This window comes from Trichoderma harzianum, assembly GCF_003025095.1.
Source record: "Trichoderma harzianum CBS 226.95 unplaced genomic scaffold M431scaffold_11, whole genome shotgun sequence".
NCBI lineage: Eukaryota > Fungi > Ascomycota > Sordariomycetes > Hypocreales > Hypocreaceae > Trichoderma > Trichoderma harzianum.
This window is the reverse complement of record NW_020209259.1, coordinates 679,346-703,004: the sequence shown is the minus strand read 5'-3', so window position 1 is coordinate 703,004 and position 23,659 is coordinate 679,346. Positions and strand designations below refer to the sequence as shown.

At 49.8% G+C, this 23,659-nt stretch overlaps 8 protein-coding genes across 8 annotated transcripts; 3 read left to right on the top strand and 5 right to left on the bottom strand.

Annotated features, from left to right (window-relative positions):
• Positions 1–154: 154 nt before the first annotated feature.
• On the bottom strand, positions 155–2,497 carry M431DRAFT_510909 (hypothetical protein). The gene has a single exon (XM_024919561.1). It carries the CDS (start codon positions 2,447–2,449, stop codon positions 236–238), a length of 2,214 nt encoding a protein of 737 aa, XP_024771432.1. The 5' UTR covers positions 2,450–2,497; the 3' UTR covers positions 155–235.
• A 346-nt stretch (positions 2,498–2,843) lies between these two features.
• M431DRAFT_510908 (hypothetical protein) lies at positions 2,844–5,583 on the top strand. The gene has a single exon (XM_024919560.1). It carries the CDS (start codon positions 2,896–2,898, stop codon positions 5,479–5,481), a length of 2,586 nt encoding a protein of 861 aa, XP_024771431.1. The 5' UTR covers positions 2,844–2,895; the 3' UTR covers positions 5,482–5,583.
• Positions 5,584–8,126: 2,543 nt separating this feature from the next.
• Positions 8,127–8,786, top strand: M431DRAFT_498030 (hypothetical protein; the record flags this gene model as incomplete). Its single annotated transcript, XM_024917655.1, has 1 exon — positions 8,127–8,786. The coding sequence occupies one exon, from the start codon at positions 8,127–8,129 to the stop codon at positions 8,784–8,786; it is 660 nt and encodes a 219-aa protein (XP_024771430.1).
• Positions 8,787–9,138: 352 nt separating this feature from the next.
• M431DRAFT_92994 (hypothetical protein) lies at positions 9,139–12,198 on the bottom strand (the record flags this gene model as incomplete). The annotated part of the gene is made up of 3 exons (XM_024924428.1): positions 9,139–9,223; positions 9,297–11,898; positions 11,985–12,198. The coding sequence occupies 3 exons, from the start codon at positions 12,196–12,198 to the stop codon at positions 9,139–9,141; spliced, it is 2,901 nt and encodes a 966-aa protein (XP_024771429.1).
• Positions 12,199–13,148: 950 nt separating this feature from the next.
• On the bottom strand, positions 13,149–14,638 carry M431DRAFT_92454 (hypothetical protein; the record flags this gene model as incomplete). The annotated part of the gene is made up of 2 exons (XM_024924361.1): positions 13,149–14,211; positions 14,313–14,638. 2 exons carry the CDS (start codon positions 14,636–14,638, stop codon positions 13,149–13,151), a joined length of 1,389 nt encoding a protein of 462 aa, XP_024771428.1.
• Positions 14,639–14,801: 163 nt separating this feature from the next.
• Positions 14,802–15,367, top strand: M431DRAFT_226575 (hypothetical protein). The gene has a single exon (XM_024913609.1). The coding sequence runs from the start codon at positions 14,966–14,968 to the stop codon at positions 15,257–15,259; it is 294 nt and encodes a 97-aa protein (XP_024771427.1). The 5' UTR covers positions 14,802–14,965; the 3' UTR covers positions 15,260–15,367.
• Positions 15,368–18,402: 3,035 nt separating this feature from the next.
• On the bottom strand, positions 18,403–19,767 carry M431DRAFT_510905 (hypothetical protein). Its single transcript, XM_024919559.1, has 3 exons — positions 19,551–19,767; positions 18,911–19,454; positions 18,403–18,852 (listed from the first exon to the last, which is right to left on the bottom strand). Exons 1-3 carry the CDS (start codon positions 19,759–19,761, stop codon positions 18,468–18,470), a joined length of 1,140 nt encoding a protein of 379 aa, XP_024771426.1. The 5' UTR covers positions 19,762–19,767; the 3' UTR covers positions 18,403–18,467.
• Positions 19,768–21,464: 1,697 nt separating this feature from the next.
• M431DRAFT_510901 (hypothetical protein) lies at positions 21,465–23,635 on the bottom strand. Its single transcript, XM_024919558.1, has 2 exons — positions 23,090–23,635; positions 21,465–23,038 (listed from the first exon to the last, which is right to left on the bottom strand). Exons 1-2 carry the CDS (start codon positions 23,494–23,496, stop codon positions 21,754–21,756), a joined length of 1,692 nt encoding a protein of 563 aa, XP_024771425.1. The 5' UTR covers positions 23,497–23,635; the 3' UTR covers positions 21,465–21,753.
• Between the last annotated feature and the right edge of the window lie 24 nt (positions 23,636–23,659).

The window sequence follows — 23,659 nt, the reverse complement described above, 5'->3', positions numbered from 1 at the left end:
CGGGATGTGGAGACGCCACCCACGCGGGGATAAAGAAATATCCAGATGGCTGAGGGTGGGAAGCATTTTAACCAGCATCAACAACTAGACTATCCATGTGACCTTCACCAGCCTCTTACGTATCATGGAAAACGGTGGAAATTAAGGAGGTATACGCTGTTCTGAATCCAGAGCATTGGGTGTCCTGATGATTAAAAGTGCGTACGAATACATAGATTCTATCAAGTAAATGCCCTTAAACGCCTGAGCCCGCATGAAACATCTCTTCCAACGTGGAACCTGGAGCGAAGCCGAGATTCATCATGAACTGGGGGTCCACGCTGATGCTGTCAGCATAATCGATATTACCCAGCTCCTCTAAAATGGCATCGTAGTCGACTGAATCGGTATGAGATCCCCCCGCTTGTAGAACACGGCCAACTGGCTGTATTGGGCCGACCGAAGACGGCACAAACATCGTGCCAAGATCCGGGGGGAGTTGCGCGGGAGAATATTTATGCTGGTTTGCCGTAAACACCTGAGAGCTGGCGGGTACGTGTACACCTGCTGGGAATAATCCATATCCTTGGCTAAATGATCCTGTCGGGGAACCTTGGTAGTCATCTCTACCTTGACCCGTTGACTTGTTCCGACCCAATGGCTCCAATCCGATGATTCCTCCCCAGGAGTTATTTGTCGTTGAGGTCTTGGGCGAAATGCATACAGTACTTTTAGTTATTTCATCTTGCACCCACACTGCCTTGATCGTGTGTAATGCCGAATTCCACCTATTTGCTTCAGATGTCCGCATCTCATCCATTATTCCCTTTTGTTGGACAAGTAAAAAGAGAGCAACTGTGATGGGCGGGGTGCCACAAGCCCCGAAATTCGTTATGCTGGACTCGACCACTTCCAAGAAGTTGGATATAAGCGACGATCGCTGGCCCGGAACAAGCTCCACAGTCGTGGCCAAGAACATGGCCTGAGCAAGGAAAGCCGATGGTAACATTGGTGTTGCCTCTCCAGCAATGACAGAGTTACAAAAGCTGAATTGCGAATTCAGCGATGACACGAGATCTCCGACAGCAACAGCTGTGACAGAACCGTTTTGGTGAATCTTTCCGGCCGCGTGCGTACTTAATATCCGAGCGAATCGATTCAGCTGGTCCAGCGTGGTAAGGGAATGTGTGATTTGGGGACGGGCAGATTCCGCATTCAGTGAAAGCTTTCCGAAGCCGTAAGTCGGACAGAAAGAATCACTAAAGCTCGATCCATGCTGCGATAGTTCCGTTGTATGAAGATCTTCCGTGTCCAACAAATGGGATGGCTGTCCAATGCACATCGACGTCAGAGTCTCGACAAGATTACAAGCGGCGGCCAGCTTCGCCAGACTTGATCTTTGCACATCACTGTGCACTTGATTTTCTCTGCCGGATCGCATATAAGAAATAAGACGCATGGCTTTTCCTGCGATCAAGGATGCAGCCAGCATGCTCTCACGGCCGATAAGAATAATTGAGTGGAGGAGAATTGCTTGGATGTCGGAAATAATGAAATTATCTTCCTCTTGCGGGATCAAGCTGCGAGCCACTGTGAAAATCTCGGATGGCGATATAATCTCCTCGCTTATAGGAGGAGCTGAAGAATGTGCATCTTGGAAGGCTGCGACGGCCATGGCAGACCAGAGAACAGCAAGGCTGGAGGAGGCGATGCTATTCTCCCCTGAATATCCAGAGACACTCTGGCCCCGGGAATTGCATATCGCCGCCGTTGCAAAGATTTGCTCTCTATCGAGGATAGGAAGCCAGCAGTGAGTATATGCAAAGTAAATTTCAAGGAGGTGTTGATGATTCGAGGGGAGTTTTAAGGCCCGATCTCTCACTGACTGGGGCTCTTTCAACGAGTAAGCTTGGCCAAATTTTGCTGCGTCTTCCGGATGTGATGCTGCCAATGGCAATTGTGTTATGCTGGTCGATTCTTCTCCAACATCGCCCTCCGTGTCCGAGTCCTCGGTATTGGACGCTTCCACTCTTTGTGTACCGCTTTGACAAAGCAATGATTCAATCTCTTTATGAACCCGGCACTTACTCCATTGCTTATGCAACTTGTTTGCAGCTTTGCCTTTGCTCATGAGAATGCTCGCGCCACCCTTCCCATCGTCGTTGACCAGTAGTTGATAAAGAGTTTCTTCGCAGTCAGGAATACTCTCCAGTAGCCATGCTAGGGATAGCTCAATAGCTCTCAGATATCCGCTTTGGATTCCTCTCTTCTTGGATGCTGGTGTATATGAGCAGGTGCGATTTTGAGACACACAGCGGCCACAATGTGGGCGGCCACCGTCGCATTTCTCTCGAGCTGTTCTGCAGCCATCACAGGCCAGGGAAACGCGTCGTCTTTTAGAAGCCGCAGTTGCCGTATCCGGTTTCCTAACAGAACCCAATTCGTCTGTTGATCTCTTTCGAGGCGGCATTCTGGCCGTTCATGTCTCGCTGACGGTTGCTGTGAGAGCTGAAATCTGAATCGTGGTTCGGTCAATTTTCAATTGCCGTGCCAGCATCATAATACTCGACGCCAGCATCAAGTTTGCACAAGTCTGTATGAATGAATGCCGAGAAAAGCTGAAATATCTTCACAGTTCTCTCTCAGTCGCGCTTTGATAAACTTGCGTAATTCTTGTGATTCATTACGCTGCCATTGGATAGGAGCATGACTGGGGAAAACCTGGGGTAAGGCGAGCTAGAGTTTCTGGCGGGTGGCAAATTCAATCCGGATAAATGCTTATCCCCTCTTACTATGAACAAAGTTTAGAACCATCTGCGGCGCCGTGTGTTGAACCCTCATCAGCGGAAATCTTAGCAATCATACACATCCCAAGAAGCCCACGGAGATACTCGAATTGGAGCAGAATGAGACATTATGGCTGGTGTCAAGAGATCGTTGGCTGCCATGATGAACCTCAGTGAAGGACCAGTCGGTGTCGATAGCCGGCTGAGGCCGTATGCCTTCATCAATTCATCGTCTGATGCGTCAGAAGTCACTTCAAGGACTCCTACGCCGCCGTTTACTCCTTCTAGAGGCAAGATTCCAAACTTCAGTTCCGATGCTTCTCTAGCATTGGTAGGACTGCGCGGCTCCGGAAAATCGACATTGGCTATTATGGCTGCATCTGCCCTGAAAAAGAGAGTCATCAATGTTGAGGTCGCATTTCAGTCAGTAACTGGCTCCTCGAGTTCGAGCTTCAAGCAGATCAATGGAAATGCTGAGTGTCATCGAAAACAAGCCGAGGTATTGCAAGATATCATTGAGCAGAATCCGACAGGATGCATCATCGTCTGTCCATGGATGGAGAGGAAAATCCAAAGCCTCCTTCGGCAGTTTTCAGCCACCAACCCGGTCATCCATGTCATTCGAGATATCGATGCTATCCAAGGTCATCTAAAACTCAATGACAGGACAAAAGCCCACAACTTAATGAAGATGAGCAACCTATTTTATCGCAGTTGCACTAATTTGGAGTTCTTCAACGTATCTGAGATCCGCGAGACAAGCCTCTACGGAAATGGGATGAATGATCGTGGTTTTGCGACAAATGCGCCACCATATCTTGCTTTAAAGCAAGCTGAAAGACATTTTCTTAAATTTTTGTCACTTATCTATCCGGCGGGCACGATACCGTTCTTCGAGTCTGCATTTCCGCTTGCCAGCATTGCACCTGAGGACAGACAATTTACATACTGTCTCTCGGTACACATCCAAGATATCTTGAGCGGGAGCCAAGACTGGGAAATCTCAATAGTTGGCGTGGATGCTGTTCAAATCTTTGTCAACAATTTGACAACAGCTGGCGATCTCCTTGATGGCGTCGATGGGTTGGCGAACAAAATCACCGAAGCTATCGGCATTGTACGAAGGAGCACCATGCTCCCTATTTTGCTGCACATCAAACTACCTGAGGTTCCAAACAGCAGAGTAGTGCGATCATATCTAGATCTACTCGCACATACCCTATCTCTGGCACCGGAGATGCTTACAGTCGACCTGCGCCTTGATCAATCTGATCTCTCTAGCATTATTTCTGCAAAGAGCCGATCAAAGATTGTTGGAAACTATTTCGTGTCAACAGACATTCAGTCTTGGGAATCTTCAACTTGGACATCCTGGTACCAGAAAGCGTGCCAGCTCGGCTGTGATCTGGTGCGGCTGGTTCGACAAGCCACGACAATGGAGGACAACTTTGTCATTTCACGGTTCAAATCCAAGATTTCAGCTCTTAAAACTCATAAACTACCACTTATTGCATACAACAGCGGACACCTCGGTCGACACTCGGCTTGCTTTAACCAAATTCTTACGCTGGTAGCTCCCAGTCCTGTTATACAAGCCGACGAAAGATGCGCTCCATACCCTTACATTACAGCGAAAGAAGCTACAAATGCTTTATATGCGTCTTTTGTCTATGATGCAATGAAGCTATATGTGTTCGGAGCCAATGTGGGATACAGCATGTCCCCAGCCATGCATAATGCAGCATTGTCATCCTGCGGAATACCCCACCACTATGAGCCATACTCCGCTGAGTCTCTCAAAGCCGTAGAGCATCTGATATACGATCCCAATTTTGGCGGAGCATCAATCGGATTACCCTTCAAAGTTGAAGTGACGACTTTGACCAAATATCTCAGCCCTCATGCCAGAGCCATCGGGGCTGCCAACACTCTAATTCCCATTCGCCAGCTCAAGTCAGATGGTACCATCCCAACAGGTTCTGCCCTTTTAGCTGGCGTCAACAGAGCCGGTCCGGTTCTGGCTTTATATGGCGAGAATACCGACTGGATCGGGATTCGAGCTTGCATCCGACGTGGATTATCCCCAGCCAACGCTGTAAGATTGGCCACTTGGGGATTCATCATAGGTGCAGGAGGAATGGCGCGTGCTGCAGTTTACGCCATGCTCCAAGTTGGCATCAAGAATATTGCTATTTACAATCGGACGACGGAGAATGCAAAGAAACTGGTGTCCCACTTCCAACAACTGCTCCGAGAAACGGAACAGACTTCGCTCCCCAACGACCAAGAAATAAAGTTCCATATTTTCACGTCTCTCGACCAACCTTGGCCATCAGAGTACCGATACCCATCCGTCATTATATCCTGCATTCCGACTCATCCAATAGGCAACACGCCGTCACCCGAGTTCAGGATGCCAGATGCATGGCTGGGCCATCAAACAGGAGGTGTCATTATCGAACTTGGATACAAGACGTTGAATACGCCCCTCTTGAAGCAAGCTAGAGATGGTGCTTCTCGAGGTTGGGTAGCCATGGACGGTCTAGACCTGCTTCCAGAGCAAGGTTGTGCGCAATTTGAGTTGTTCACAGGAAGAAGGGCTCCACGGCGTGTTATGCGGAGAGAAATCTTGGAAAATTACAGAGATGAGCATGGCAAATCACATCTTGAGGAGCTGCAACACAGGCTACAGTCTATAGTTGAGCAGGACTCGTGATGGGTGTGGCCGAGGTAAGCAACGAGTGCCAAGTCATTCCTTCAAGGAGGAGATATTTTAGTAGAACAAAAACTCGTATATAACAGTTCAGATGATGTCGGTGACATTTAATCACATTTTTCACTTATGCAGACCAAGACATAATATAGTGAATTGTGCTAATGAATGTGATGCAAAATCTGCTCCTCTGTACCACGTAGTTATAGGGAAACATTCAATTTCCTCGGCATCATGATGCAACAAGTCCAATGACTCCTTAACCAAGTCATTTCAGCTTCATCCGGATAGTTATCGTCAAGAAGCACAGACGGTTCTCCATCTGTGCTCCGTATTCTTCTCCGCAGTTGGCCATAGCTGCCTACCCTGATGTCTGGTCCCTACAGGAACCCTGGGCACGGATCACTGTCGAATGGATGTTGGCTCATACCAACAATGAGTCTTCCAGCGTAATGGATAGCATGTAACATGTCATTCGCAAGTTTAGCCGCCCCCGGTCACGTCGGAAAGTAACTAGACGAGAGATAGCCATACAAGGCAGCTCCGACATTAACCTGGACAGCAAATACCTCACTGGAATGTAGCCAAGTAAAGACCATCAATGTTCTATATTCACTTTTTTTTAGTTAAAAGATTAGCAACTTGAGCACAATTTCGGGGGCCGTAATGAGATCCCATGGACCCCTAGCCTGCACCCGTGCTCCACGCAGGGACACTTCACCTCTACTAACCAATGGATCCAACCCAAACATTTTTACCGCCAGGTGGAAACAACGCATGGTTCGTTCGATATCCACTACGGTTCATTCAGTATCCTTGGTTCTACAAGCTTTATAAGCATATCGCAGGAACGGCCCGGATCGTCGCCTTGGCAGTTGTAAATCTCAGGCTAAGTTGAAGATCATTCATAGCTCGACCACTTCAATGGGTAGCTGGAATATGCTTATAAAGGTAGAGAAAAATACCATAGCCAGCTTTTAAAGATGTAAGGTTATTTTACCTTAAATCATGTTTATCCATCTAATTTCCTCTCAATGTCCTAGCAAACGCAGACTGACTGCCTGGTTGCATGCGCCATTTGCAGGGTTGGAAGACAAACAGGGTGCACATTCCGATGACTGTTAGGAGAGAATTAGACCTCGGTCTAGATCTTATACTAATTCTATTATTGCGGCATTATACTTTAATCGTCGAGTGCTTCATCTAGATCAGCTACTGCAATGACCACCCAAGCACATGCTTGGGATTGAGGCAGCTGCCCAGTTGCGCATTGGTGTTTCCATTTAGCTATGGCCAGTGACAACCAACAACGCGTAGAACTAAGTTGGCAAAGCTTAGATGGTTGCAATTGTTGACAAGAAGTCATAGCACCAACTACCCGAAGCATTTTAAGATGCATCTTTACTAGCTAAGGCAAGGGTTGAAGCAAACAAGCAAGCTGCACTTCTAGGCCTCTCTAGTACTTCCAAAGCTGATGATCACATCATCAGCGTAAGCAGAAAAAAGAAAAATCACATAGCTTGACAAAATAATGGAATGAGACACTACTCAATATTCCTCATGGGTCGATAGTTCATGCAAGAACAAGATGCTTGTAGTCAATAGTCAACAGCCAAGAAAACAACAGAGTTTCCAAATCCGGAACCCGTTTCATCACTTGCCCAATCCATACAATATATTCCAAAGCCAAGAGCATTTCTATTTTTATGACCTAAAACTTTCCATCCCGCCAAGCGAAATAGGCATCCAAAGCTCACCTCTTCCATGCAAATTCCCATACAGCAAAGATTTTCCCTTACGCAACGCGTTCACCGAAGCTTCCTAAGCCCAGGAAGGAAAGTCGCTGTGCAAAAGAACGCAATTCAATTTTAAACTCAGGGTTGGCATCCCCGTTGCCGCACATGCCCACATCATCCAATGGCATCGCCGTGCCTGGCAGGTCATTAACCTAAACAGGCAAAAGACAATGCCTCGGAACAGGGATTCCGTCTTCTAATCCTGTTCGAACGTATCCTTGAGGCAAATCCAGCTCAGCTCTCCCCATCTACCGGGCCCGTTTGTCTTATGGCATGTTTTCCCTTATTTTCCATCAAGGTAACAAAACAGAAAAAAAGGAGGTGTTTGTTTCAATGCTTTGAAGGGCCTGTGCATAAAGAAACAACACGTTGGTGATTGACTGTCGTGAATAATGTCTCCGGCATGATGATTTGTCTTCTCCGCCAACCCGGCAAGGAGGTTCGCGCAAATGCATCTCACTCTCAACCCCCCCCAGTCCCAACACATCCGAGAACTCACAGCCACGAAACAAGCATCTGTTGTTACAGGCAGTAGAATCTGTCACATTCCCGACTTTGATCGATGCTGCTGATGCATGCAATGGGCTAGTGAGCACTAAGGCAAGCAACTCCATAATGTTGTTCCTTGGCCAAGAAGCAGAGGGCGTAAGGTGATCTTCATATTTCGTTCTCTCCGATGTAGTCGTTTCATCAAGTAGAGAAAAAAAGGGTATATAAGAGCAGCTTAGTTCCTCTTCGTGAATCACTTTTGAAACATCATCACCAAGCAACAAGAGTAACTTCCCACTGCTTCTTGACGAGACAAAGACCACACCACTCTTTCGAAACAAACAAAGCTCATTCTTTCCAAATATGCCTTCTCTCAGCAACCTCGTCGGCCTCGCTGCCGCCGCCGCCGCCTCCGTCTCGGCCGCTGTCCTCCCTCGTGATGGCACCGCTTCCATCACCCCCCACGAGCAATACTCCTCTTCCGTCGGCGTCATCGGCTGCCACATCAACACCAACCGTGTTGCCTACTGGCCCAGCCCCGTCGACTGCAACAACATCTGCGTCAAGCTCACCTACCAGGGCCGCAGCATCAACGTCCTCAAGATCGACCAATCCGGCGGAGCCTTCGACATCTCCTACGACGCCTGGAACCAGCTCCTCTTCAACAAGCCTGCCACCGTCGAACCCCACCAGGGCGGCGGCACCAATGTTCAGTGGCAGTACGTCGACAACAGCCAGTGCGCCAGCCTCCTCCACAACGGAAAGCTGCCCCTGTCTGCTTCCAACAGCATCAACTATGTCGCCAGCTGCCTTAACCAGCCCAACTCGTGGGTTGCCAAGAACTACGAGCTCATCAACCTCCAGGACTCCGTGTGCCACTTCGGATGGGATGAGGTTTGCAAGCTCAACCTCTCAGTGAGCAACCAGCCTACCTGCCCTCACACGCTCGGTGACCCTCGCAAGAGCGGACTGACCGTCTACAACATCCAATACGGCACTGGTAAGGTTGTCGCGGCTGCGTAAGCAGTCTGCGGGTCGTACAGTTTTAGCTAGCATTGAATTCACTTGATTCCTTGCTATACACCCATCGAAAGAAGAAAGGATGAAGGAATGGATGATTTGAAAATTGCTCTTTGGTACCATGTTTTGTAATTAGCAATAAGCACTGTTCTAACTTCAATAAAAAAAAAAAGTGCACTTACCTGCTCGTCTCAAATGACCTCTTTGACGTATTTCACCGGGTTGCCACGCAAACAAATCCAAGAAAGAAGCCATTGTGTAAACAAAAATGTATTCGTCGCTAATAAGTTGTATGATTGTCAGGTTGGGGTATCTACAGTTCTATATGTCCCACGTTGAGTATATTATGCCCGCCTCATAATGCCCATTCATCAGGGTTATCATCCCGCGTAATGAACGGTTCGTCTATTCTCTTGATGGCGAAATCACTGCATAAAATACTATGAGACGGTCAGCTATTTGTCCTCAATAGGAAGGTGTTGATGTAACATAACGGAGAACGGGGAGACTTACCATGCTGACGCCACCAAGGCATCAAGCTCAGCCACAACGGCCTCTCGCTGCGTACCGCTCACAAGCCCCTTGTGAATTTGCATCTGGAGTTCCTTGATTCGGTTTGACTTGGCAACACCAGCTTGCTCCAGTACTTTCCGTCCCATACAGTCCGAGTGGAAAGAGTGCTGGCATGGGAAGACGAAGAACTGCCTACTCAACAAGGGCAGCCCACATACATAGCACTTCTCACCAGGTTCCACAATGGCGTATCTGTGATCCAGAGCAGCAATGTCCAGCTTAATATTTGTCGCCGTCTGTGAAGACTCGTCCATCTCTTTCTTCAAATTGTCAATGTTTCGGCTGTAGTCCTCCAAAGCCTCGCAAATTTCCTCTTTGAAGTCATCGATGACTACGAAGTCGGGAAAGAACGGAATCAGATCCTCAATCTTGAGCAAGTCGCACCTCTTCAGGAATTCAATTGCCGTTTTGATACCGTCAGATTGAGAAATGACTCTCCGAGCAACAGCTAACCACAGTCTTTTGCGCAGTTGGGGGTTGGACATTGGTCTATCAGCGATAACCGCAGCCAGCTCAACCTCGTTGTGGGAGAGCGCGAGGTCAACCGCCTGAAGATATTGTTCCATACTGGTATATATGTGAACGCACGACAGTGTTCGATGGTGGTGGATACACTGGCGCAAAGCAAAGTCGGAATCGTACCGAGGCTCATCACCTTGCGCCTGCAGATACGATAGTAGCCCAGACTCATCTTTGGAGGGGTGTGAGGCGTAGATGGACACGAGCGTGTTGTGGACCGCCGCGTCAGTTGAATTGAGCTGATAGACAACGTAGTTGAGGTACCTTATAGCCTGGTTCTGGGCTGTTGCTTCACCATCAAAGCCACGGTGGTATTCTAGCAAGGCTGGAATCAATCGTCGTGGACTGAGATCTGAGTGTCTCATAAGAATGTCCACGGTATCTTGTGCAACGTGTGACATGAGTACAGTGCTGTATCGATAAAAGACTTCTGCATCTGTCTGCTTCTTTAGGACGTTGAGCGCCTCAGTCCATCTCTCTCGCTGTACCCAGTAAGATAGGACGTAATTGTAGTCATTGATGGCGTTGGCAAAGTAGAGCAGCTCCTCTTCTCTGCCATGACTACTAATCACATCATATACTGTCTTGTGGTCGAGATCACTTTTATACTTGTTGACAAACTCTTGAAACTCTTTCTTTGCCGAATTGATCAATTTTCTCGATTCTGCAGGGTTCATTTTCTCCGAGAGGTCTGCATGAGTGATGATGGCATCATCGAGGGAGTTCAGCTTGGCCATGAAGATCTCGACTAGCCAGCTCGCAATCATTATCCTTTGCATAACAGCAGATTTTTTGGTCGTGCCTAGTTTTGTAAGTAGGAAGATGCGCAGCGCATCTGGTTGATTGCTGTCAATCAGTTTGAGCGCAACTTCCTCGAAAGGCTTGTTGCTCCGGCCGTAAACCATGGCAGCTTCACTCCAATGGCCTTTGGTAGAAAGGTAGTCTCCAAATGCGGCGGAAACCGTCTCCCTCTGGATTTGCGAGCGAGCCTGTTGAAGGGCCGGTTCAAACTGCTGCGTTTCCATCATGATTTTCCAGATGTTTCGATCCTCATCGCGTACCACAATCTCAAAGATTTCTTCCGAGGTGAATAGCCAAAAGGTGTTCTTCTGAGAATCCACCGAAAACCCAATAGGCTTCTGGCCGGCGGAAAGCACATCATGTTCTGACACCATCTCTCCGGTAAGACGATTGGTAGTAATAACACGGCCGCCGACCAGGTTCACGATGTGCCATTGGGTGAGGGCAATGGCATCAATCGTTTCGGTAGAGGGCTTCCGTTTGCTCCCCGACCCTTGTGTGACAATTTGAGCTCTTGGGAGCATCTTGGACTCGGCAAAGACCTTGGAACCTAGTGCAGAATCTGCAGGCGCATTGAGCAACTTTCCATGATATACACCATGCGATGATAGCCATGCATATGCTCGGTCCGGCACATCATCGTCATCGTGAGGGCTGGTATCAGGCGGGTCGGGGGACACAACGAAAGTGGAGCTCGCCCCAGACGTGACTCTTGAAAGCTCGTGGATGACAGGCTGTTCCGTTTCAAACATCCTCGTGTAGATGGAACCGCTGCCGTCGTGGCCATGGCTAATTCTGCCAACAAGGTGGAACAGCCTGCTCTGCGTAGCAATCATGACCCTCCTCAAGTCATTCTTTCCATGTAGGTTGTCTACCCAGAGGCCCGTAATGGGCCCATCCGGGAGCTTATGTAGGTTCTTTAGATGTTTCATTTCCTTCCTGTAGAACTCGTTGGACGTTTCTATGAAAGCCTCGTAGATGTTGCCGTCTACGGTGCCGATGAGGATCTCTCTCGTGGAGGCGGTGGGTAGAGATGGGTTCCATGCTATGCTCTCGATCAAGACACCGGGCAGTTTTGAAAGAAGCCTGGGTTGCTTAGACTGGGAATGTAGGTAGAAATTATGACCGAGCGACGTGCAAACCAGGAGATGCGACGCCGTGGGATCGAGGAACATGCGTCGAATGATGCCGATCTCGGATGGCTTCCTCGGTAGGTCAATGTCTATGCCAAACCATGCAGATTAGCCAAAATCCTCTTCCTGTGTACAATTGATTCCCTCTCCCACAATAGCCTCCAGGTATGCTTACCGTCAATATCCTCGGGTCGGTTCAGGTCGATGCGCAGAATCCTACCACTGGTCAGGGCCAGGATGATGACATTGTTGGCTACCTGTGCGGCGGCAAAATCGGCCGCTATGGAGAACTGCAGCTGCACTCGCTCGATCGTGAAGATTGGCAGGTCGCCGCTCTCCGGTTCTGCGGCCTCTGCGGCAACAAACCCGTCGTTGGGATCAAGCGACATGGCGGCGGCTTCTCAAGCAGGCATGCTCGCGCGGGGCTTGCACAGGGCGAAGTGGATGCGAATCCTGCTTCTGTGCTGCCAGAAGCAAAGACCAGTGCGAGTTACTCCCACAGGCAGCGATCGGATCGGGAGACGGGAGGACGCAAGGCTGAGGGGAGCTCGGTTGAAGCTCGAGGCTGGTGATGGCGGAGAAGAGTTGAAGGTTCAACCACCAGGCTGCGTCAGTGACGGTTCTTTGGGCAGCTCAGCAGACCTTGAGCTCCAATTCGCCAGCAGAAAGCGGTGGAGGAGGGAGCTACAGATGGGACTAAACCGTTGTTGCGTTAGGGAGGTACGGGGGTACCTTCAGTACGAGGAGTACAAACCTTAAGCATCAACCCACCAGATTCATATCGTCAATACTTGGTAATGTCCATGAGTTGGTAAATTTAAAATTATGAGATTCATTTCTGTTATTTTTTTTCCATTGACCCGTCACTATAACGCCCTTGCTATCTAAAAGTTCAATATTGCATGTAACGCTGCACAAGTTTACATGCCAGTAAAAGCGAAAAACACTGCGGCAGGGCTGCTCCTTGGTGATTCATGACCCGACGTCAGCCTTCGGATTCCCTGCTCCGAGATTCCCCGCCTCCAACCTATGTACAACTTTTAGGAATCCAGGATATCGCAGTAGAAATTACACTATCAAGTAAGAGCCAAAGAGTGGCCTATTTCAAACGTGATTCAGCCGAGAAAAGGTCAAAAGATTGGTTCGTAGGCCGAAGAAACCTCCCATCCAACCATGGTTGTCAAAAAAAGATATCCACTGTGGCCAATGAAAAAGAGTATTCAAAAGGGTTGCTTGTGGTCGAGTTCGTTGTGTTCATTAAAATTCGTCATTGTAAATAGCATCATGTCGCCGTCGAGTGTCTGTTCGATAACAGGAGAATTAGATGTCCGGTTCAAATTCAATGTGTGTCAATCAGTACGGCATCGCGCAAAGGATGGGGCTCCGTTATGTCGTCACTTGACGGAGGCACTTCGTCTTGCCTAGGCTCAGTTTCTGTAGTTCCCTCCTCCTTCCGGGGCCTAAGACTTAGAGGTTCTTCTGCCGGCCAAGTAGCCTCTGATTTTGGCGCTTGAACGGGCTTCCGTGCTATGGCGAGTCGAAGCTTAATAACAAGGTCTTTGGCGGAGTCTTTTCTCGATAAATTTGCAATCTCCCTGGCTACCTGCTCGCAGACGGCCTTGCACTCCTCGGGGTCCCATCCAAGATGTTCGGTGAGGAGGCGCAAAGCCGATGATTCAATGCCATCAATCAGACCCATTACCCAAAGCTTGTCCACAGATGGTTCACCAAACACCATGGGGAGAGAATATTCCATCACTCTAACATCCACGAAGCCCGCATTCCATAGTTGTAAGGCATCTAGGTGATCCATGGACAAATTTCGGCCTGCCAGATCTGCAGCCTTGTGGATATCCTTGAACAACGAATGGATAGGAGATTCGGGCGGGAAATGGTCGATACAAATAGTGCCGTCAAACCCTTCGAAATCAATCACCTCTATCCATCCGCCAGGCTTGAGCGAGTAGTAAGCGCAGTCGTAAACGAAACGCCAGTCGCGGAATGACCCCATCAGATAGCGCATGTGGATCATATCATAATGATCTGGCGGCCTGTCCCAGTCTTCAGCATCTTCGATTTCGAAAAACACATTGACAGGAACGCTCTCGGTCTCCGCAATGGCGGATATGTCGGTGCCTACAACCTCGCATTCCGGATACATCTCTGCCATCCTGATGGCCCAATCTCCGGTGCCGGTTCCAACATCGAGAATATGCGTCGGCGGCTCCTCAAGCGGGGCAAGAGTGAGTTCTCCATCGAAAATGTGGAGGAAAACTTGATGGAGCAAAGTCGCACGCAGCTGCTCAAGCTCATCGTTTGGCATGTAATAGTCGCGACAATACCTACGACCATGAAGCTCTCGATAGTCCAGGTCCATGGTCCATAGAGATCGAGTGGACGCTCTGTGTATACGAATTAGTAGCTGTTGAGTTCCGCAGTCAAATACTCTCCCCTGTAGTTTAGGACAATATGTGGAGGGGACAAAATTACACCAGCCACTTACAGGTCTGAAGCCATCGCTCGTGAATCCCCCATAACAAAATGGCCGCCACCTGATCTGTAGGTGCTCATCGCGCCACGGGGGAACTGGCTCGCTGGGTAAAGAGAAGCTACCTCGAATTTGTCATCGTCTTCGTCATTGTCTTCGTCTTCGTCTTCCACATGGTCAGTGTCGGCGCCCTTTTCTTCACATTCCTCCTGACTAGTCTTGATGGTTTGATCATCGTCGTCTGTGCCATCGGCGCTCTGTGGCTTGGAGTCGCGGGGAGATGTCTTTTCCGGCTCCTGGTGACGAGTCCCCTTCCGACTTTTTCGCTTCTTTGTTACCATCTTTTGCAATGTATGTTATAGAGCTGCGGGAGGCCGACAAGAAAGATGCAGTGTAGTTGTTTCGAAGCAAGGAGATTATCGAAAATGAGCGGCCGCAAAATTTGAATTAGAAAACATGATACTAGGCATCCAGTGTAGGCAAAGAGGACAGGCGAATACGTCCAAGTCGAGTCAACGAGAAAAGAGCGATTGCATGCCCCGACAGTATGTAGTTTCGTGCGACTAGAAGAGAATGCAAAAATGAGAGGCAAAGTAGATTGAAATGCAAGCCAAAGGAACGAGCGACTGCTGCAAAGACAACTGGGGAGGGGGGCTGGCCGATGGACGATGGAGACGTCCCAGAAACCAACACAACGAAAGCCGAAGCTGAAAAGAAAAAAACGTGAGAGCAAAGAGAGAATAGAAAAAGAAGGCCAACCAGCACGAGCCGCCTGCAATAGAACGAGGCTCTCGAAAACACTTGCTTCACACACAAGCCTCAACGAAGAGAAAAAAAAGCAAAAGTCTGGTGCAGAGGCAAAAGACGCACGAGAGAAGCATGAAGACAAGTTGAGACACCCGCTGTTAGTCGATCAATTTCCTGGGTGGGCCAGCAGACGAGGACCCAGCACTGTGGACTAGCCTGTGGGTTCGGCGGGCATGGCGGGCACAGCGGGTTAAGAGGGCCCGGAGCGCGCCACGGAGGGGTCTTCCAGGGCACTAGGGCACTAGCAGGATGCTGGCAGCGGCTGCACGAGGCAATCCCGGGCCATGCTAGCAGCATACGCCTACACTACGGCTGTGATCCACGAAGCCGGCCAGGGGAGCGGCGCGTGTCATATCCGCCAGCCAGCAATGGATGCATCGGATGAGATCCTGGGCTGCTGCGGTGCATGGACTCGTTATTCCGCAGATTCAAGGTTCCTCCACTGTCTTTTACGAGTCCATCCATTCAATGCTGTGGAATACATATGACGGACAATCGATACCGAAAGTAGCACTGACACCCAGGCTTGAACTTTAGAGCATGATGTGCTGTCGTTACATGTTAAAGTATAAGGGATATGGATTGATTTGATTGAACGTTGAATCAATATTCGTCAATGAGCTCGTCAAGGTGCTGACAGTTTAGCACCAGACATGTAGTTTCCAAGAATCGCGGGGGAAGAGATCGTCTCATCTCACCTTGTCTCGTCTTGTCTCCTTTAATTGTTTCGTTCCTCGAAGCTAAGACTAGAGACAGAAAAAGAAAAGAATTGATGACATTTTCAAAAAGAAACGAAACAAGGGAAAATGGTAAAATGGTAAAAAGAACCTTGAACCTTGGACAGAACTAAAAAAGAGGATGGAGGCTAAAAAAGTCCCGTCTCTCTCTTCGCTCGTTTGGCGTCTTGGTGGCCAGAATTCCAACGTTCTGGGCGCTTTCTGGTGGAACTGCTAGCAGCACAACTCTGTTTGATTAGCTGCGCCACGTTGCGGACTTGGCGCGGCCACTTCGGGAACGGCAAGGGCTAGGGTTCAATCACTGACAGCTTCAATCTTCCCAGTTTGCTGCCTACGTTACATAATTGATGGCAACGACAGGCGAGCAATATTGCCATCAGTTGCTCCGAGGCGGCTGACATTTGGAATACACAATACCCAGTGCTCCATGAAAGAGTTGCAGTGCAATCAGCCTCCCGTCTGCACGGTGAGATGAACACCTCAGCACGTCGCCCATCCCCCTGCTCGCTTCGTCAAATGGCAACGCAGCACTGCATCTGCAGAACCGGGAACAGGGCACTGGGCTTACCAACATGCCACACCCGCGGCCGACGACCAACGGGCTTCGACCCGGAAAAAGAGAGACCAGGAAGCATCCAGCAGCGGGCACTGAGCAGGCGAATCAGCAGCTGCAAGACCCTGCTTGCTTCATGTTGCTTGCCTGCTTGTTGGTATCCATACCTGCCTGCCCTCCTCTTTTACCTACGGTATGGAGCATTGCATCTACAGTATGCAATCGTGCATGTACAGTACAGAGATTGCTCTTTGTTGAGGGCAGCTGGGACAGATGACAGATCACAGGCTTGGAGGGAAACAACTTGAAGTGTTGTGCTCATAGCCTACAAACCGCATACCCAAACCACTAAAGGCTGGTAACCGTCATCTTACGTGTATTTGTACGGCCATCCCACACCCACCACAGTCCGTCAGCGACACGACCCGACAGCTTGGGCCCATTGGCGTGAAGGAATGGCCTGGAAGCAGTCCGTGCCGCTCCCAAGACGCCCAATACGGGGTTACATCTGGTTTCAGGAGCCATACCAAGTCTGTGCATATGCGTACAAGTCATGCTTGTGCAGACACCAGTACCTGGTAATAGCCGGTCCGGTAGCAGGCGTGTGTAGCTTTCATCTTCAATGTTTGCTCTCCACTCTTTTCCAGTTTCGTCCGTCCTGGGCCACCTTACCAACCGCACATGGACGATCAGATCTCGAGAAAGCCAACCGAAGATGTGTCTCCTTTTAACAACAACGGAAGTTCTAATCGGTTCAACTACTATAAGCCGACACGAATCAGTGGTGACCAGCCACTCGGTACTGTCCAGACGCGCGATATGACCAACATCGCTATAGCATTCACAACGACGGCCACGCACACAACAGTCTCTTCTCCACCATCAGCACCAACTCTCCAGCCTAAAGCTCCCCGGTTGTGCAAAGGCTTTATACTGTAAGCGACAAGGCCCGCTGAACTCGCTTACTCGTGCTGTACCTATTATGTGCTACCCAGTCTAATCCTCCGTCCAACACAATACTGGGGACCGTGCCATCCCGCTGGGACGCTCGTAACGGAGTGTTGCTTCCATGCGATATTGTCGTGAGCATTTTCCTTGCAGGGAACCCCCACTGCGGAATCAGTCTTGAAAGACCCGACGCGGTTTGTCCTGCATGTATTGCAGGTAGAGACGACCAAAGATGCTTTTTACGTACAGCCAACCGTGCTAGGAGTACATACAGGCCCTTCGGAGATGCAAATTGACAGATCCAGGTCGTTTTACCTCGTACTTCGTATGAACAACAACACTGTTTGAACAAATACAAGAATAATATTTGCTTGATACCAGGCGATCGGCCCCAAACTCCGAACCCCCCTCCATCGACTTGCTCCGAGCTCCGCGGCACCATTACGAGGGTAAAGACGAATTAATATTCCAGTTTTAGTCCGCACCTAGCCTAGCACTCGGACATTTTGCTTTACACGGCTGGTGCTAAGGGCCAAATGTGAGCGGGTAGGCTTCCGCTGCGCCTTGACCCGTTCGCGAAAGCAACCTCTTTTTGTGTGACACCTAGGCCTAGGAAGCGCGGGTTAGCCCAATGCGCATCATACGTGTATCTGTCAGCAGCTTGTCATGACAGAAACCTTGTGCTTGCTTACTCCGGACCGGAATTGCCCACCAAGCCAGGCAGGGCTGCCATGCGAGAATCCGCGACACCGACGACGGGGAAACGTGGGAGTTCGGCGCCATTGCATCTACTTCTCGGTCAGTAAGGGGGCCATCGCAAAGGCATGCGATGCGAATGCATGCAAAAAGCTTATTTTTGAGACCTGTAGCGCTTTGGGCATTCAAAAAAACATCCGGATGCCGTATAGAGGGCCTACTGTGGCCTGGCCAAGCAAATTACATCGGTACTACGCTGTCATCTCCATATGGCGCACATATGTCGGAATTCAAATTCCGGACTGACAAATTCAATGAATGGCAAAGAGAAGAACGAAATCCGGTCATTAAAGCGCGAACAACGGGGCTTCATTATACGAAAATCATAATTTCTTTGGGATGAGCAGCGCCATTATGCAATCTCCCCCATTAATAAACATACACAAAGTTCGGATTCTCCTTGTCCGTCATGTCCACAAACGCCGTGGCGTTCAACTCGCCAGCGATAAGCTCTCCCCGCTCCTCCATCTCTGCTCGCAGCTTCTCTTTCTTCTTGTTCTCCCAGATAAAAGCATATCGGAAGACGAAGAAGAGTGCGAGCTCAATGCAGTTGGCAACAAGGAGAGAGCCAATGCCCAGGTGGTATGAGGGTGCCTGGTTGGCTTTGTAGAAGAAGGGGCCGGCAATGTTGCCGATGCAGGCGCCGAACCAGATCATGCCGGAGACAATCATCTTCTTAGACTGGCCACCAGTGTTGGATGTGATGAGAGAGAGCGAAATGACGAATGAGGCTTGGTATGAACCGGTGAGGTAACTATGAAGTCGCAGGTTAGTTCAGTGACATGAAAGACAAATCGATAGGGTGGACGTACAAGCAAATCAGTCTTCCAACGTATGCATCGTTAGGAGCAAGCAGGAATCCAAGAGCACCTGCAATTGTTGGCAACATGAACAGAGCGCAGACGAGCGTACGGCAGTTGTTTGGCATAAACTTGTTTGCCAAAGCACCCAACCCAATCCAAATCACCACCAGCACGCCCTGCGGAATGCCCAGCAGAGCCGTATGCAGCGTATCAAAGTTTAATCCCTTGATGACAAGAGTAGAAAAGTTGGAAATGCCGCCGTTTGGAATGTTGGACACAAAGCCGAGCAGGGTGAAGAGCCAGGTCTTGTAGTCCAGGTACGCCTCCTTGATTTGCTTCCAGTTGATCCTGTTCTGCTCCACGCCGGTCTGGTTGCGCCTCATGCGGGCAATCATGATGAGCTTTTCGTCGTGGCTAAAGCCCCAGATAGTTCGGGGAGAATTGGGGAGGCAGATGAAGAGGCAGATTCCCCAAGCGGCGCAAAAAGCACCGACAATGATGAATTCGTAGCGCCATGAGGGCAAGGAGCTCTTGATTTGGCCAATGCCGTATCCTGCAGGCCATCAAACACGCGTTAGCAAGTCGCCCACACGCATTTAACAGTATTCTGTATCCCAAGCTTCTTCATATCAAACAAGTCGTCACTTACCAATAAGACCACCGCCCGCAACACCAATTCCATTAAACGCATACCAAGCTGAAATGCGTGATGGCTGCTCCGCTCTGGTATAATACATCGACGTGATGAGCATAAACGCTGGATCCGCAATCGCTTCAAATGCTCCAGACAAGACTCGCAGGGCAAGCAATCCCCCAAGGTTCTTCACCGCCGCCTGGCACATGAGGAGAGCACCCCACATGAAGATGTTAAAGGCAAGATAATATGCAGGCGGGCTGCGCTGCATAAGAAGGTTGGAGGGGATGGCCCAGATCAGCCATCCAAAGTAGAAGCTGCTGGAGAGCCACGAATAGTCGTCTCCCACAAGCTTCAGGTCGTCTTTGATGCCAAAGATGGCGGCGTATGAGAGAGTGGTTTTGTCCACATACTAAGGCCACGGTTAATCTCCGTCCATCATAACCAAATGACGACTTTCCGGTGGAATCTCACATAAAAGAAGTAGCAAATGCCTAGCAAGGGCAAGATGCGCATATCCAATTTGCGCAACAGTCGCTTCTCGTCAGCTTGGTCGATGGCCTCGTCATTGGGATACCGCTCCATGGCCTCCAGGTACATCTCATGCACCGGGCGGTCAGTGACCGCGGCCACGACCGTCTTGAGATCCTTCTCGACATGTTCAACGTCGTCCAAATCCTTTACATGAGAAGGAGGGGGATATGCAGCCTCGTTTGATTCAGTGGCCATGATTGCGGTTTTATCTACTCCGTATATTGGAGTCGAGGCCGCTGCACAGAAGGATCGGCGTAGAATCACAGAAACCCATAGGATCGACTCTCGGGGACGGGCTCCCCCGTTTATATATCACGGGAGCTGCATTCCAGACGCACACTTCTGCATCATCCCCTCTCTCCTCATCCATGCAACACAAACCGAGAACCGAACATCACTACCGCTAGTGAGCACGGTTCTGTGGGGGGAAAGAAAAGTCGGGGAGGAAGCTAAACGCGTACGAGGGGTTCCATCTGTGGGGGAGAAGCAAATGGAGGCGAATGCTATTGAGTTTCCTGGGCAAAACGTGGGGTCTTCCCCAGAGTCCTACTTCCTGGGGAGAAGCGGCAGTCTCTGATTCGCTCTGTCGGCAATTCAAAATTGGTGGCGTCGACATCACACTTCATATCCGGTTTACTTCCACCAACACTTGGCACCGCTAAAATGCGCCTTTGAACCACCAGGCTTCGTTCAACCAGCTAGCCAAAACGTTTACCCGCTTCTTCGAACAGGTAAAAGAAGAGCAATTCGTGGAAAATGGGCCACCCAGGGTATGATATTGTTCCATATTTTCTCCGGTGGCGCTCAATGGTTTTGCCATTAAGGGCAACTTTGTTCTGGCTAGCTCCAGCTTTATATATGGCTTGTTCGCCGCCTCGTTCGGACAGGTGCCGATGGAAGGCGTTTTTTGACACTATCCACCAGAGGACCGACCGCCATGGGTTGGTTTTTTGCGACGCCGCGCTCCCCCATCATGACTCGTATTTGCTGCTTCTCTCATGTGACGCACGTGCGATTCCTACGACCGGAAATCGGAATCGATGCTCTTCAGCTCCTCTTTTTAGCAATTTTTGGGGCCCGCAAAGGTAGTTAGTATTCGAGTCTGGGGTGGGAAATCAGTGACAAAATAACTTCTTGCGGGGGAGAGAAGTTGGGGTAAAAAATAACTGGACTATACGATGTTATTCACCGAGGACGCCATATGGGCTCCCGGGAGATCACTGGAGAATCTCCCTCTTCATCTCGAACATGGTAGCTACACCGATAACAGCAACGATTACTACCACAAATATCCTACAGAATGCATTCACCAGACCGCTCTATTTTACGGAATACCATCGGAGTAGAGCAAAAGAAAAAAAAACAATGATCAAGGTGCAAGCTTAATTTGGTCACAGGAAAACGACTATACCGTCTAGCGCCAGTCTATTCTTGGTAGTCATTCATGAGATCTAGATCATATACTTCATGACAAAAGTTGCAAAGGAAAAGAAAAAAGGTATAGTCGCTAAATCCCCATCACTTTTTGTCCGTCTATTGGGCATATCGCGCTAGCTTCTTGAGCGAAGCTTCGCCTTGAAAAAAACTGCAAATCAAAACTCATCCACATCAGAAGTATTGCCAAGTAGGGTCACTCCAAGCTCGTTCAAGCGGCGTATGAACATAACCGCTAAAACAGAATGCTTCACACGTTGCCCCAGGCTCCTAGCGTCCAGTTGGTATGATGGCCTCCACTGCCGCGAATAAAGCCTCCTGCGCCCATGCTCTGCCGTTGCTGTGCCTTGACGTCGATTTCATTCGGGCGCGACGCGCCATAAGCCCCCTGCTGCAGCCACAGCTCGCGGTCTACCGTCGCCATGGCGGGGATTTTGAGCTGGGAAACTAAGCTTGCTCCAGCCCACGGCCCAAGAGAATGAAGAGTGCGGAATTCTCCTTGCATTTGCGAAATCTGCGGCCGATGGCGTGCCACCTTTGCCTCGATGGGATCCGCGATGTCCGACTGTGATGCTATCGAGCTTGGCCGTGAAGACTCTTGTTCTTCTCCGAGATCAGATGCAGTCGCTGTTGAGCTGACTGATCTAGCTATACTCGCTCTTCGATCAGAAAATTGGCTATTTCGTGACTCTTCCACGTGCTTTCCAGAGACGTTAGCCCACCCTTTTCGCTTTACCATGCTTGTGACTTCTTCCATGATGCGCCCCTTGATGCCTAGAATGTTGGAGCAGCCACCCGTGAAGATTATTCGAGGCATGCAGACAGCCCTCACATCCATTGGTAGCTGTAGCAGATGACGATAAATGAGTAGGTGGACTGGGAAATCCTCATCATCAAATGCGCTATGTGCAATTGACAGATCAAAGAATGTATCATCACACACATCAGCAATCTTATCAAACGGCACCTCAATCGTCCTGGGTGGATTGATGGACCTCAGCGGGATGCTTGCCACGCTGTTTTGCAGAGACTGTTCGGGCTCAGGTTCGGACTCGTCTTGCTCCTCCACTGTGTCCAGCTGCTGTGACTGTCTCTGAGCCGGCTTCTGTGCCTGAGGTGACTTGGATGCCGGCGGCCGACACCACATCAGGCGGCACATGACATCCTCGCACTCGGCAAAGCTGATGACTCGTGCGCCTTCTTCTTCTTCCTCCTCTTTGTCAGTCAAGATTTTGTGAAGAAGCTTGTACAGTTGGTTGTTGAGATATCTCCCTCCTCTTACGCTACGCGTGCATTTGACCTCCCTATACTCATAGACACTGGTGACTACCGTTTCAGCCCAACCCATGTCGATGACCAGCCCTGAGCGAATTCCACCCGCTACTACAGACATGGTGGCTGACGACATGAGAGAGATCATTGGTGTTTGAAAGCCCTTGAACAAGAGATCCAGCACAGTGGATAAGATTGGGATTGGCACTCCAGAATCAAGAACGAGGCCTGCTCGTCTTGGCCGAGAGTCAATCAGCAAACACCTGTAGAGTGTCAGCATGAGCGTCTCTCACTATAGCTCAGTCAAAGCATACCTTCCAAACGCATCTCTCAGCAGACGATCCAGCTTGTCATAAACAAGCCCAAGATCGACCTCTCTCAGGTCATACCGCCATAGCTCATAATCCTTATCCCCCGACTGGAGGTCGACATCCCCAGCCGGCTGCCAATCCCTGAAATCTCCTGCTCGTCGCTGGTCCTTTGGTCCACATGTGAGCACAGCCTTGGGCTGGTTGTCCCCCGCGAACCCAGCCCGGACAAACCGTGAGCCTATCTGGATAATCAGAAAATCATCATCCGCTCTAATCGTGGCCGGTGAGCCGTATGTGTTGGAGATTGTTCGCGGCGGCGTATGTGGCGCTCCAGGCTCTTGCAGAATCGGGGCTGAGCGGATGCTGGCGACGCTACGATGAGCCAGCGTCGGCCCCGTGCCAGAGGACATGGCCCTCGATGGCAGGGATAGCAGATGCCCTTCAGTGGCTGTGGGCGATGCTGAACAGAAGAGTTGAGGCTCTACGTGCGGCGAGTTACGGCTGCTTGGGTCTCCTTTTCTTGGTTCACTGAGCGAATCACGATACAGGCCTGAATCGCAGTTCAATCGCTCT

Bases quoted from the DNA above. Each gene is read 5' to 3' on its own strand.
- M431DRAFT_510909 (XM_024919561.1), bottom strand. From the start codon at position 2,449: ATGCCGCCTCGAAAGAGATCAACAGACGAATTGGGTTCTGTTAGGAAA.
- M431DRAFT_510908 (XM_024919560.1), top strand. From the start codon at position 2,896: ATGGCTGGTGTCAAGAGATCGTTGGCTGCCATGATGAACCTCAGTGAA.
- M431DRAFT_226575 (XM_024913609.1), top strand. From the start codon at position 14,966: ATGGAGACGTCCCAGAAACCAACACAACGAAAGCCGAAGCTGAAAAGA.
- M431DRAFT_510905 (XM_024919559.1), bottom strand. From the start codon at position 19,761: ATGTGGGGTGCTCTCCTCATGTGCCAGGCGGCGGTGAAGAACCTTGGG. The intron at 19,455-19,550 runs GTAAGTGACGAC...GATGGCCTGCAG, and splicing joins TGCGGGCGGTGGTCTTATTG to GATACGGCATTGGCCAAATC. The intron at 18,853-18,910 runs GTACGTCCACCC...GCGACTTCATAG, and splicing joins GTTGGAAGACTGATTTGCTT to TTACCTCACCGGTTCATACC.
- M431DRAFT_510901 (XM_024919558.1), bottom strand. From the start codon at position 23,496: ATGTCCTCTGGCACGGGGCCGACGCTGGCTCATCGTAGCGTCGCCAGC. The intron at 23,039-23,089 runs GTATGCTTTGAC...GACACTCTACAG, and splicing joins CTGAGAGATGCGTTTGGAAG to GTGTTTGCTGATTGACTCTC.